This window comes from Myotis nattereri, assembly GCF_964212035.1.
Source record: "Myotis nattereri genome assembly, chromosome: 1".
In the NCBI taxonomy this organism is placed as follows: domain Eukaryota; kingdom Metazoa; phylum Chordata; class Mammalia; order Chiroptera; family Vespertilionidae; genus Myotis; species Myotis nattereri.
The window spans coordinates 229448426-229461595 of NC_138075.1; the positions used below are offsets into that span (position 1 = coordinate 229448426).

General features: G+C 62.8%; 1 protein-coding gene across 1 annotated transcript in view; it reads right to left on the minus strand.

The window, feature by feature from the left end:
• Nucleotides 1-13170, minus strand: part of RGS12 (regulator of G protein signaling 12) — a 67516-nt gene that overhangs the window by 7338 nt on the left and 47008 nt on the right. Inside the window, exons 5-16 of the mRNA XM_081097856.1 lie at nucleotides 11651-11820; nucleotides 11287-11379; nucleotides 10478-10621; nucleotides 9207-9386; nucleotides 8762-8912; nucleotides 7349-7425; nucleotides 5667-5861; nucleotides 5350-5423; nucleotides 4875-5001; nucleotides 2451-2547; nucleotides 1284-1354; nucleotides 819-972 (exon numbers count right to left, since the gene is read on the minus strand). Coding sequence (XP_080953982.1) covers nucleotides 819-972; nucleotides 1284-1354; nucleotides 2451-2547; nucleotides 4875-5001; nucleotides 5350-5423; nucleotides 5667-5861; nucleotides 7349-7425; nucleotides 8762-8912; nucleotides 9207-9386; nucleotides 10478-10621; nucleotides 11287-11379; nucleotides 11651-11820 — 1533 coding nt within the window. The remainder of the gene's footprint in view (nucleotides 1-818; nucleotides 973-1283; nucleotides 1355-2450; nucleotides 2548-4874; nucleotides 5002-5349; nucleotides 5424-5666; nucleotides 5862-7348; nucleotides 7426-8761; nucleotides 8913-9206; nucleotides 9387-10477; nucleotides 10622-11286; nucleotides 11380-11650; nucleotides 11821-13170) is intronic.

Here is a 13170-nt window from a genome sequence, read left to right on the forward strand (position 1 = left end):
TAAGGTTATGGCTGTAAGGGGGGTTGTGGGGTGTAAGATTATGGCTATAAGGGGGGTTGTGGGGTGTAGGGTTATGGCTGTAAGGGGATTGTGGGGTGTGGGGTTATGGCTGTAAGGGGGGCTGTAGGGTGTGGGGTTATGGCTGTAAGGTGGGCTGTGGGGTGTAGGGTTATGGCTGTAAGGGGGGCTGTGGGGTGTGGGGTTATGGCTGTAAGGTGGGCTGTGGGGTGTAGGGTTATGGCTGTAAGGTGGGCTGTGGGGTATAGGGTTATGGCTGTAAGGGGGGCTGTGGGGTGTGGGGTTATGGCTGTAAGGGGGGACTTCACAGGGAGCTGGACAGCTGAGCAGGGGGGACTCCGGGTTAAAATCCGGTCCCAGTGACCACTATGAGTTCTGCTTCTGCTTTTCTCTTAGATGTTTCCAAAGAGGAGACTACCCTCCCTCTCCATCTCCGCGGTGCCTCCTGCAGGCTCCCGCAGGTCAAGGCAGAGGTCGGGCACCCAGGGCCCCCCCACCACAGCCGCTCTGCTGGCGCTGCCTGTTGTGAGGACCCTGATACGACTGAGCCTCCATCCCAGGGGGACAGAGATGGAGGGAGCCGGGGAGCCTGCCAGGACCACGGTGCTGCCCCTGCCCCCCAGGGGTCCTCCCTGGCTCCTAGGGGCCCGGCTCTCAGTCTGCAAACTGGGGTTCAGCCCCAGACTGACACGGAGGAACACACTCTCGGGTGACAGGGATCCCTCGGAGAAGCTGTAACGGGTGGACTAGAAACAGACACTGTATTCACTAAAAACGTGCAAGTTCAAAAGTACACGTACCCTCTGCTTCGTCCAAATTAATTTTCTGATATTTTTTTTTCCCAATCTTTGCAATAGATTCTTCTCTCTTTGAAAGCCGGGGATCCCTAGCATTTTTTCCATTTTCTCCTTTTATTTTAATAGAATTAGACTTGCCTAGTGTTCTCTCCTCTCCCTGCATCAGAAGGAAAGTCAAAGTTCTACTCACAGTTCAGACACGACAGCACAATTCACAGTGACAGGCGGGGCGTTGGAACGGGAGCCATGACAAGGGTTCAAACCGCAGAGCACGTCGGGCTCTGGACCCACCACAGGGCAGCGAGCTGGCGAGGAGGCCCCGGGAACAGCCCCAGGGGGGCGAGAGGACACCGAGAGGGGCTGCCAGCCCGACCAGAGCGTGGCGGGCCCGGGGCAGCGCACGGCTCTCTGGGAGCATGCGGCCGGCATGCGGGGAGCGGGGCCCCCTGCGGCCGGGAGGGGGATTACCGTAGCCGAGAAATTTCTGGAGCTGGCGTGGCCGGCCGTGGTCTGTCTGAGCGGCGCTCCTCTCTGTTTATCTGTGGGGAAGAACAGAGCGCCGCGCTTTGCAGTCTCAGGGCGACTGACACAGCATCACGCTACAGTATCCGTGAGCAAAGCGGGAGAAGACAGGAGTCACCTGCACCTTCTCCACTCTGCACATCAAGGCCACACGCCCGGGGCGGGACGTGCTGTGTGTGTGTGTGTGTGTGTGTGTGTAGAGGGCCACAGGCGGCTGGACCCCATGTGCTGGGATGTTTGGCGGAGAGGTGATTAAAGAGCTTGTTTCGTGGACTATTTGGCGTGAATATTCTCTAGAAAAGTAGGGAGTCACCTATTTTCTATTAGAACCGCTGTTAATCAGGGCTGTGGTCTGGCCTCCAATGGCCGACCCAGCCTCAAGTCCACTTCTCTGGCCCCCCTGGGCAGCAGGAAGGGCCACCCCGCTTCCCACAGCTGCTCAGACAGCCTGCCCCTGCCTGCGGCCCGGCCCGCAGCTCACCTGCGCCCAAGGGCCTGAGGCCCGCCTGGGCCGGCCCTGAGCAGGCGGGAGGAGCACGGGGCAGGCATTCCTGGACCAGGGCCGGCCAGGACCCACTCTGCTTTCCCACGGGGAGGAGCCACCACCAGGGCCACCGCAGGTCCCTGGGGGAGGCAGCAGGCATCTCAGAACTGAGCCAGCCCTCAGGTCTCTGGTCCAAGCCGCTGCTGGGCCAGCCCTATGCTCTCTGCAGGAGAGCTGCTGCGGGAGGCAGGGGCGGGGCTGTGGGGCCAGGAGGAGCTCCATAAACCACAGGTTCCCGCACACCGGGGACCACGGGACGGCCACGCCCCCAGTCCACGGGGCCCGGGCGTGTCCCTCGTTCACAGGACCAGAGCTGTGTCTCTGTGTCTCGTTAACGCCCACACCAGCGTGCTGAACCTCAGGCAGTCCTGGGGTAGTGCAAGGCCTGTCACCGGGTGAGGCCTTCATGCTCCTGGTCCTGCTGCCTCTGCCCAGGCAGGACTGGGCTAGCCCCAGCCTCAGAGGGCCGGCTCTGTGGAGGGTGGAGGGGGAGCGGGGAGGCAGGGCCTCTGGTGGGCTCAGGGAGGGGCTGGTGGGAGGCAGTGAGAGGGGGACTTGGGCTCGCTCACCTTTCCCTCTGGAGGGGTCCTTCTCCTCCAAGATGACCCGCTGTCCATCCAGGCTCGATATGGGGGCGCCGAGGTCCAGGGGCTCCCTCTCGCCACTCTAGAGACCAAGGTGGTGCACCACATGACTCACCGAACCAGAACTTTCCAGAACACCTGTCTGTCATCCAGCTACTGAAAGCAAGACCGGTCCAGCCTTGATGTCGTGGCAAGCCAGGTGACCCTGGGTGCCACCACCTTGGCCAGGCTGCCCGAGGGCAGTCCAGAGGTGCCCGGCCCGAAGCCCAGGGTGCCTGGAATGCGAGTGACAGCTGGTGGCCTCCCTGCGCCAGACCCAAGCCCGGGGCGAGGACACTTGGCGAGGCTGCAACCCTCTCAGTCCACAAACGTCCTGTTTCAAAGGCATCGAGTTGGCATCCAGGTCTCACCCTGCTCACAACCTGGACAGGTCTCGCCCCACTCCTGTGGGCACAGGTAGGACGTGAACAGGACAGAGCTGCCTTTGAGGACAGGGACACGGAGCGAGGCCAGGGCGGGGCATGGGGGCAACACCTGCTATTCAGGACCCACAGCCCCTGTTTAGAAAGAAGCCTGAGCTTGCAGCGGCTTCTTAAATTCCCTGCTGGCCATGAGGCCCAAAGTGCCCAGAGGCCACTCCTGCAGGAGGCCGGCCCGGAGCTCGCCCAGGGAGGCGGCCACCATGCTGGCCCTGCCTCTCATGATGTCGGTTCCGTGGACGCACACATTCAGGGAAGGGTCAGGTGGTGAGTCCACAGAAAAGCCACGGGTCTGAAAGGGCAAGGGCTACGCCCTCCATCTTGCCCCGAATCCTCCATTTTTGGGCAGCAGCCTTAGCCATGTGCTCGGCAAGGCTTCTTCCCGGAAGCCCAAGCCTCTGCTAGCCACACCCAGGACTTATTTAAACTAACCAATGACAATCAAGGGACGTGCGCGCCATAGATATGACCACATCCTGTGTAACGAGACACCGACTTGCGCCTGGCCAATCGGCAGGGCCCACAGTCCTCTCTCCTCCCCTTACCCCACCCCCCCATTAAACCCCTCTTCCCACGGGGCTCTCGCGCTCTCTCTGCTTTTGCATCAGACACGGCTGGCTCCCTGGTGTGGTTTCTTGGGGATCTTGAAATCTGGGCATAACAGTGTCACAGCCTCCAGCCCCGGAGCCCTGACCGCCGCCGCCAGCCCGGAAGTCCCACCACAGCCCTGACTAACCCATTTACAGACAGGGACACTGAGGCCACAGGGTCACGCAGCAGCTTGGGGTCTCAAGGGAGAGAGCGGGAGGCGCAGGGAGCCTGGCCCGCCTTCTCGGCCAGCATGTTGGGCCTCCGGGTGCTGAGGGGAGGGGCCTCGGGCTCCCCAGGCCTCCACAACCCGCTCCACACAGTCCTCTTCTCACGTCCAAGAGCCTGCACAGTCTTAGGGCCCGTGTCAGAGAAAATTAAAATGCTGAAATACTTAAAATCACAGCTCCAGTAGTTTATTTTCTAAAACAATAAGAACACAGGCAAACTAAATCATGAATTCCGTATTCTGAAGCAAATGGGTGCAGCTTGCTAGACAGGCAGTGATTCCAGAGAGATGGGGGCCTGGCCAACAGCCTGCAGCAGAGACAGCCCCGCAGCACGGCCTGGGCTACAGGGTTACAGCCCGCCTTCCTTCTGCCGCAGGGTTTTCTTCCTCAGCTACCCCCCCTCGCCCCCCCAGCTCAGCAGCCCTGCCTGGAAATGCCAGTGGAGATAAGACTTGGGAAATTTTTTTGTTTTGTTAATCCTCACTCAAGGATATTTTTCCTTTAATTTCTAGAGAGAGTGGAAGTGAGGGGAGACAAAGAGAAACATCAAAGCAAGAGAGATACATCGATTGGTTGCCTCCTGCACGTACCCTGACCAGGGCCGGGGATGGAGCCTGCAACATGCCCTTGACTGGAATTGAACCCGGGACCCTTCAGTCCGTGGCTGACACTCTACTCACTGAGGCAAAGCGGCTAAGGTGGCAACGAGGACATTTAATGGGAAGATGCGCCCGAGGCAGCTGGCCTGAGCGGCGCAGGGCGGAGGTACCGCCCGCTGTCTGCTGGGACCTGCACCTGCTCAGCAGAGCTCAGGGGGTCTTGTTTGTTCCTCCGTTTGGTTTCCCTGGACCAAAACCACCTCTCAAATCCCAGCCCAGCCCCGGCCCCAGCACCCTGGGAATGACCAAGTCTAAAGAAACCAGCGTCCCCTCCACAGGATGAGACAGTGGGGGACGGAGGCGACACCGCCCACCCGGCCAGCGTGGGGGGAGCTGAGGGCGTGGCAGCTGCTTGCACACCACAGCGCTACGGGTGGGGCCTCCGGCGCAGGCCCTGCGACAGGCGCCCCGTTTGCCAGCTCAGGGAACACGCCGCAGCCCCTAGTCACTCACCAGCCTGGCCACCAGCTCGCTCAGGTGCAGGCCGTACTTGGCCACCACAGGCCGCAGCACCTCCGTGACGGGCTTGGTGGGCTTGGCCTTGAGTCCCACTGAGCGGTTAATGGGAACCAGGTCCAGCCTGTGGGGGGAGAGGCGTGAGCACATCCGCGCAGACCCACCGAGTCTTCACTTCCCTACGCCCACGCCGCCGGATCCAGCCCCAGGTTCTGGCTGTGGGGGGCTTCTGGAAGGTTTTCTGGGGCGTGAGAGGGGCTGTCACACCAGCAAAGAGAGAACCCCTCCCCCACAGGATGGCCAACTCCATCCAGCCTGCCCACCCCTGGGTGTGGCCCTCTGTGGTCATGGGACAAGGAGAGCGACCCTCTGGCCCCTTGGGCTCCAGGGTCTGCGTGCTGCTGCCCCACCCGGTTCAGGATGGGCCCAGCCTTCTGGGAGCTCATGGGAATGGCAACTGCATTTTTCTCACCGAAACAAAGTCCGCTTTTCTAGGCGCAGGTCCCTAGACGCCAAGATGCTACTGTCCTGATGCAGCACCAGGGGCTTGGGAACCAGGAGGAACAAGAGGTGGGATCAGAGGGAGTGGGCGCCCAGCAATGCTCCCAGGTGCAGGGACGCCCAGGTGCAGAGACGCCCAGGTGCCGCGGAGGAGCAGCCGCAGACAGACCCACACCAGCAGGCAGGGGCCCAGCCACAGGACCCACCCTCCAAGGCCTCCAGCAAATGGCTTAGACACGGAGTGCAGAGCAGGGCAACCGCCAGGGCCTAACACCAAGGGCCCAATACCTTGTCCCCGCCAACCAGGAAGAGGTCCACGGCGGCCCCGTTGATGCCGTGTCGCTCGCAGAGCCCAGCCAGGACCTCCTTGATGGGGAGCCCCGCCCTGACGAGAACCGTGCAGGGCGTCCCGTCGGGCAGCTGGATGCAGCAGTGCTTGGCGGCCTTGTCCCTCTCGGGCGCCAGCGTCCTGCAGGCCTCTGACTGGGGAAGAGACGGCGCTGGGGTTACAGGGAACTTGCGGGGCACCCCAAGAAGAGCTATGGGAGCTTGCATGCGCTTTGGGAGGCCCACATCCAGCTCCAGAGATGCAGATCCGTGGGACACCTGCGCTGCGCACTCGGGGTGGGGGCCACGCTAACACAGGGACAGCCGTGGGCTTCCTCCAGCTCAGACACTATTCACAGCCTTGCCCAGCCTCGGACCCAAGTGCTCCTGGGCCCACACGTAGCCAGCTCCCCCAGAACAGGCCACGCTGTGACGCTAAGCTGCCCTCGCCCACCTCAGTCTGTGGGGCAGGGACCACACGGCGGGCTGGAACCCACACAGGGGCACAAGGACCAGCCCAGCCGGGGGCCCTCTGCTGTTTTCCGTCATCTTTCTGCCCGACCTCCCGGCCCAGGCTCCAAAGCCCCTCCGAGAAGAACAGCCTGATCTAGGGGAGAGCAGGTCAGCCCGAGGGCGGGTACTGGGAAGCCACGGAGGGGCAGGCAGGGGCTGGGGGTGCCTAGGGGGACTTGGGCTCCACCATGTTTGGTGCTGACAGAGGGCTGCCCTGTCAGCATGAGGGACAGAGCCGGCTGTCTGCCCAGGGAATGCTAGCTGACTCCGCCTGGAGCAGGATGGCGTTCACCTGCCGGCCCCGCCCAGGAGCAGCGGGACTCGCCTGCGGGTGGGGCGGGGCGGTCTGCTGCAGGACTCACGCCCAGGCCCAGAGCTCCGGAAACTGCTCAGCAGCACTCTACCCCTGCGCCAGCCCGTGGTGCTCAGAGGCAGGGCTCTTGGGCAGCGGGATGTGGGTGAGGCCAGCCCAGGGCGGCAGGGGTCTCTCCTCACCCCTCCCTGGGCCTGAGTCACAACTCGCTTCCTCACCAGAAACGCCCCTGCACAGGCCTCCTGTGGAGCTGGCCTGCTGGGCACTTCCTGTCATGGTTCCTCGGGACACAGCAAGTCCCCTCTCACATGATTCAGAGAGCTGCTGTGCAGGTGGTAGACTGATCGCCAAAGGCCCAGCAACCCCTCCCACCTGCGCCCTGGGTGGCTCGTGGGGCGGGCTAGTGCCGCCGGTCAGCCCCGGCAGCGGAGACGAGGTTCTGCGCGCGCTGCCCGACAGGTCCCAGCGACAGACGCCGCAGCGACCAGGCTCCCAGACTGGCACGCACAGCCGCCACCCAGGCAGCGGGTCCCCCAGGCAACCAGAGAGCAGGTGGGAGGACAGAGAGGAGCCCCCGTGGGCCCCCAATCACGCCATGTCTGAGGCAGTGGGACGTGCAAGGACAAAGCACCTGCCTTCACAGCTTTCTGTGCTCAGTGGGATGCCAGAAGCGTAACTGAATGAGACCAGGCTTCCAGAATGACCCCAAGCTGGCCTCAGTCCGAGGAGCACCCTGTGGGGAGCCCTCCTGAGGTGCGTGGGCGTGTGGGCTCCGGGAGGCAGTGTGACCCGTGGGCGAGGGCGGGCGGGGACTTACCAGGTCCAGGCTCCCGGCGGAGGACACGGAGCCCTGTGACTCTCGGCGGCCCAGGCCTCCGTTGGCGTGCGGGGCGTCTTGATGGGAAACACAGCGACTCAGAATCACACAGCCTTGCTTGTCTCACTCCACACAGAAACCCACCTCCTGGTCACAGCTCCCACCCCCTTCCCTCAGGCCGAGCAGACGCAGGCGAAGGAAGGAAGGCAGGACAAACAGGCCTTTCGAGATTCTGCCCCCCACCCTCCCCCATCCCCTCCCTGGAGCTGCTGCAGCCCAGCAGCCCCCACAGCTGCAGAGATAGGCTCCACTCTGTCCCGCCCTGTCCCCCCCCATCCCCCCCGTCCCCATCCTGTTCCCCCCCGTCCCGCCCTGTTCCCCCCCTGTCCTGCCCTGTTCCCCCGTCCCGCCCTGTTCCCCCCTGTCCTGCCCTGTTCCCCCCCTGTCCCCCCACCGGCGCAGCTGGCTCCAGGCAGGTGGGAGTTCAGGGCAGTGCTCCTGGGCAGGACCTCCCTCGCTTTGGTTAACCTGGAATTTTTATCCAACTGCTGGTTTCTGGGCCTACGCAGAAACTGTCCCCTGTGGGCAGCAGTGAATGCCCAGCGGTCACCACACCTTTACTTATGGCTCGTCTTCCCGCAAAGTCCTAGATGAGTTCCCCTCCACTGAGGAACAAGCCCTCTTGTTCCGCCTGGTTTTCCATGAAAACCCACCTAGAAGGGCCTTTCCCAACCTGGGGTCTGCTCCCCAGGCCCTGCTGTGCCGGCCCGGGGGCCACAGTGGGGCACAGACACAGGGGTACCGGGTCCCCTGACCTTCTGAACTATTGGCCCTCCTTCCAAAAGCTACGGATTCCCACGTCACCAAGTCTGGATTCCTGGGCAGTGCCGGGAGCCAGGATCTAAAGCTAACGAGCCGCCAGATGTGGGGACCCCAGCCTCTGGGTCCTGTCGGGGGACAGACTGCACGAGGCGCGCATACCCCGTCTCCCCGGCACAGCCCTTGAGATTTACAATAAAAAACGACAATTTGGACAAAGCTTGCGGGCACACGATGGCCTTCACTGAACCCCAGGCGGGCGGGGCAGCCCCGCGCACCGGACCAGAGCCCCGCGCACCGGACCAGCGCCCCGCGCACCGGACCAGAGCCCCGCGCACCGGACCAGCGCCCCGCGCACCGGACCAGAGCCCCGCGCACCGGACCAGCGCCCCGCGCACCGGACCAGCGCCCCGCCAGGACAGCGCCGCCTGGGAGCGCGGGCCTCGGTGCTTTCCTTCCTACTTGGGTGTATTTTCCAAATGTTTCCAGCACCTATTCCTGCTGGAGCCAGAGGAGCACAGGAGAGGACAGACAGCGGGCGGGGTGCGGAGGACTAAAGCCCCGCCGCCTGGCCCGCGACCGCACACCACAAACCGTTTGTGTGCTCCCCGTGGCCCTTCTTCTTCTGGGACCGCCCGGTGCTCCTGGTCCTGGACCAGGAGAAAAACACTCCCTTCCGCTTCCGCTCGCTGTCCTCGTCCAGGTCTTCATTCAGGGACCGTCCTGACCGCGATTTCCCAGTCAGCTGTCGTCAAGGGGAGAACGTTGAGAAAGCCATGTGCGTGACTTCCACGCATGCAGTGCGCTAGGCAGCTGCGGAGCAGCAGCGAGAGAGCGAGAACTGTTCTATGGGCGACAGGCCCGTCCAGAGACGGCAGCTGGACCCCAGCGGACCCGCCCCAGCCCCGCCTCAGCATGCTGCGTCCTAGGAGGTGCCCTGCATTCTCCACGCGTGAAGGAACCCACATGGCACAGCTTCCCTCCCGCAGAGCAGCTCCCACCCCGGACACGGCCACGGGCACGAGCATGACAGCAGCACCTTTTTTGGCGTGGACACCGTGGAGTGGTCCGAGCTGACGCTGTGCTTGGAGGCCGGGCTGCTGGGCACCTGCTGGGAGTCGGGGAGGGAGCGGCCCTCCACCTCGGCCAGGATGCACTCCTGGTACAGTGGGGACTTCAGGAAGCGCGTGTAGCTGTCAAACTTCATCAGGTTGAAAATCTGCGGAGTCCATGCCACAACGTTGGTGAAGAGTAACCAGGACAGCCAGCCCTGAAGGCTCGGGGCGGGGACCCCAGGCTCCTCTGGCCTCTTCTGAAAGGACGCCATGAGCCCATTTTCTCCACCCACACCCCAGAGTCACTTTCCAAAGTTCCTTTACCTCTGACTACTCTCTCCCGTCACACAGTCTTTCATTTGTCACCTAAAACCAGCAAATCCCAGCACCTTCCATGAAGCCAGCACCAGGAGGAGACAGCACAGCCAGGGGTGACCCTGGGGAGCTGTACTTGGCAAGAATGGCCCCAAACCAGCCTGGCCAGTGAGGCTCGGTGGTTGTGCGTCGACCTATGAACCAGGAGGTCATGGTTCAATTCCTGGTCAGGGCACATGCCCGGGTTGCGGGCTCGATCCCCAGGAAGGGGCGTGCAGGAGGCAGCCGATCCATGATGCTCTCTCATCACTGATGTTTCTCTCTCTCTTCCTCTTTGAAATAAAAACATATTTAGAAAAAAAAAAGAATGACCCAAACCCGTGGGCATCTGGAGGGAGCAAGGACTGCGTGGGCCACGCCTCCCTTCTTCATCCCATGATCCTGTGGCTCCACAGCAGGACTCTGGAAAGCCTGTGGGACACGTGCTCTACAACGGAGGCCACAGAACATGAGGTGCAGGCACACTTGCTGCCACAGGGATGCGCTAACTGAAAAAATCCAAGCTTACATACAGGGTGGGCAGGAGTACGTTTACACAACACAAACACCTAACGGAGCGAGAACAAACCATCTCTCCTACTCACACTGTAACCCTACTTCTGCCCCGCCCTGCGCGAGCAGCACCCTGCCTGTGATTTCCCACGGGCGCACACGCAGCAGTGGGATTGAATGGTCATTGTGGGCGCCCCTGAGACCCGGGGTCTGATTGGCCACACCCGACACCAGAGCCCAGCGGGGAAGGGCAGTGCCTTCCTCCCCAGCTCGCTGACCAGCTCCTCCCCTCCCCGCCTGGTGGCACTTGGGAGCTCGCTGTCTGGGACCCAAGCCCTCTTCCCCGCGCCTGGCCAGAGTCCCCGCGGCAACGGAGGCACGGGCTCACCTGGAGCTGCTGCTCCTTGAACATGTCGGGGTGCGGGGCGCTGAGAATGTCGTCTGCCAGCTGGGCCTGGCTGTCAATGTTGACAGGTGTGGTGGCCTTGCTGCACAGGAACGTGCTGAAAATCTCCCGGGCCCTGTAGGAGAGCTGCCGGGACATGCGTGTGAGCCATGTGCAGACTACAGCTCCCCCAGCTCCTGTAGGAGAGCTGCTGGGACACACGTGCGAGCCACCTGCAGACCACAGCTCCCCCAGGTCCCGGATGGAGACAGTCCCCGGGGCAGTAAGCACTCCTTGGTTGAATAAACAAAGTACAGGCCAGCATGAGACCATCACCAACTCGGCTCCTCTCTAAACTTTCCCGATGGGCAATGACTAGTACGTGGCTCACAGGCTTGGGCGGCACCGCCACTAGGGGCGCCAGGTGCCGGTCCGTGTGTGCTGGTCTCTGTGAAGTGGGGCTGGGTTGGTGCAGCCCTGGGGTCACGCCTGACACGTGGCCTCACTAGATGAGAGGGGCCCAGGCTGCCTGGAAGCCGTGTGCCACCCTCCTGCCTGGAAGCCCGTGTGCCACCCTCCTGCCTGGAAGCCGCGTGCCGCCCTCCCCACACTGCGCGGGGGCGCGGCTGCGGGAAGGCATTTCGCAGGCTGTGCTGCTCAGCACAAGGAAATGCCACAGCGGCCCCGAGAAGCCCACTCTGAGAGGTGTGAAGCGTGTGAGGGTGCTTTCACACCCTCTCCACCGCCCCGGGGTGCCCCCATGCAATCCTGCCCGTGGCCACCCCTCCCTGGGCACGAAGGAGCATGTGTACCTCTTTTTTGTCGTGTGCGGGCACATGATTAAAGTATTCACAGGCCTGCCAGAATAAAATGTTTTCTTCACTGAATTCCTTCCTTAGAAAATCCTAGAAAAACATGGTCAGTGAACTTCCACCCGCGCTCGGAGAAGTGGGGTCAGTATCCCCGGGGCCTGCCTCCCCGCGGACTGCTCTTCACTCCGACCTTTCCCACTTCCCTCTCAGAGGTGGGCTTGGGAGCACCTACCCATAACTTAGCCCCCGCAAGGCAGCCGCTAGCACGGCGCCCAGACCCCTTGGGCAGCAGGACCCGCCCACGGCGCTGCCTTCCGGGCCCTTACAAGACTCCGGTGCTGAGCCCCGCACCCGTCCTACTCACAGAGAAGTACCGCACACCGAGGGGGTCCTGCAGGAGACGCTCAAAGGACACAGCCCAGCTGGCGACCCTCCTCTCGCGCAGGCGCCTGCAGCTCTGCACGCTGGGGAGGCTGGCATTGCTGCTCAGGCTGTGGTTGCTCACGCAGTCCTTCAGGTCAGCGCCGTTCAGCTCTGCGGGACCAGCACAGACCCACTGCAGGTGCGGCCCCACCCTGCCCGCAGCAGCAACCTGGGCTCCCACCAGTGTCTCCTCTGGCACCGCACCAGGCACTGCACCAGGCGCCCAGGACGGCCCTGTGCTGCTCTAGGCGAGCGGACCGAGCACGGACCGGCGGCTGCAGGGTGCACACTCAGCAGTGAAGGCGACCACAACCACAAGGCCGTCCGTCGGGGGCTCCCGAGGGAGTGCGCCTGTGAGGAGCGCATGGAGGGCAGGACGGGGCCCTGTGGAGCCGCCCACTCACACGTGTGCACTCCTGCCCTGGGCTGGGCCTGAGCGCAGCATCCAGGCACCATGTCCAGATGAGGTGTTTCAGCACACGTGTTGGTGGGACAGCTCGGGTACAGGCCACCCGAGGCAGCAAGCGCCACATGTGCCCCAGGAGGCTGGCTGCCGAGCTGCCTGCAAAACGGCACTAGCGACTGCCTAAGCACATGCGCACACATGACACTAACATGACACTGTGTGTCAACTGTGATGGATAAACTTAGAAAGTATTTTAAAGGCAGAAGAACAGACAGATGGGTAGTACAGCGCAGTGAGAATTCAAATGGGAACGAAGAGCCGTGGCCCCATTGCCTTCATGTGAGCTCTCGAATGATGACCCACGGCACCCTCGTCACCTCCTGTGAGCAGCCTGGGTGCCAGTCCCGTGTGGGCAGGCCTGGCAGTGACACCTGAGCAGAAGGGGTGGAGGCCAGCGGGCAGGCAGAGGGACATGCCCTTCGAGGTCCTACAGCCGAGACGGGAAGCCCACGAAGCAGCGCTCATTCCGCGTGCTCCCGCGTGGCTCTCCGTCCGCCCGCCTGGTCCTAGTGCGCAGCCCGCCGTCCGGCTGGTCGTGGTGAGGCGTCAAGTGCACTAGTGAATTGGCTCCAGATCCAGGCCAACCACTTAGAAGGCGTCTTATGAGTGACGAGGGCCGGAGCGCGGAGAAGGCTGGTGAGGGGTGGGGCGAGTGAAGCCTCGACAGCCCCTGATGGGTCGGCAGGGACCCTCGCCTTCAGATGTGCCCCCTCCACAGACATGCTGACTGTGAGGCCCACAACTCAAGAGGCAACCCCGAGCCCGAGGGCTGCGGAGGCGGCCAGGCGCAGACGCCGCACCCTGGAGCGTGAGCCTGCGGGGCCAGAAAGCAAGGCCAGGAATTTGGCCACTTGGGATCCATGTGCTCACTAGAGCCCCTTTCTCCTGAAGGCTCCGAAGGCGTTTGCACAGGGAAGGAGACAGGGTGAGAGTAAGCCGGTCCTGTAGCTGCCACAGAAAACCCAAGTCACACTCAGAAGCTGCGCGAGACCAGA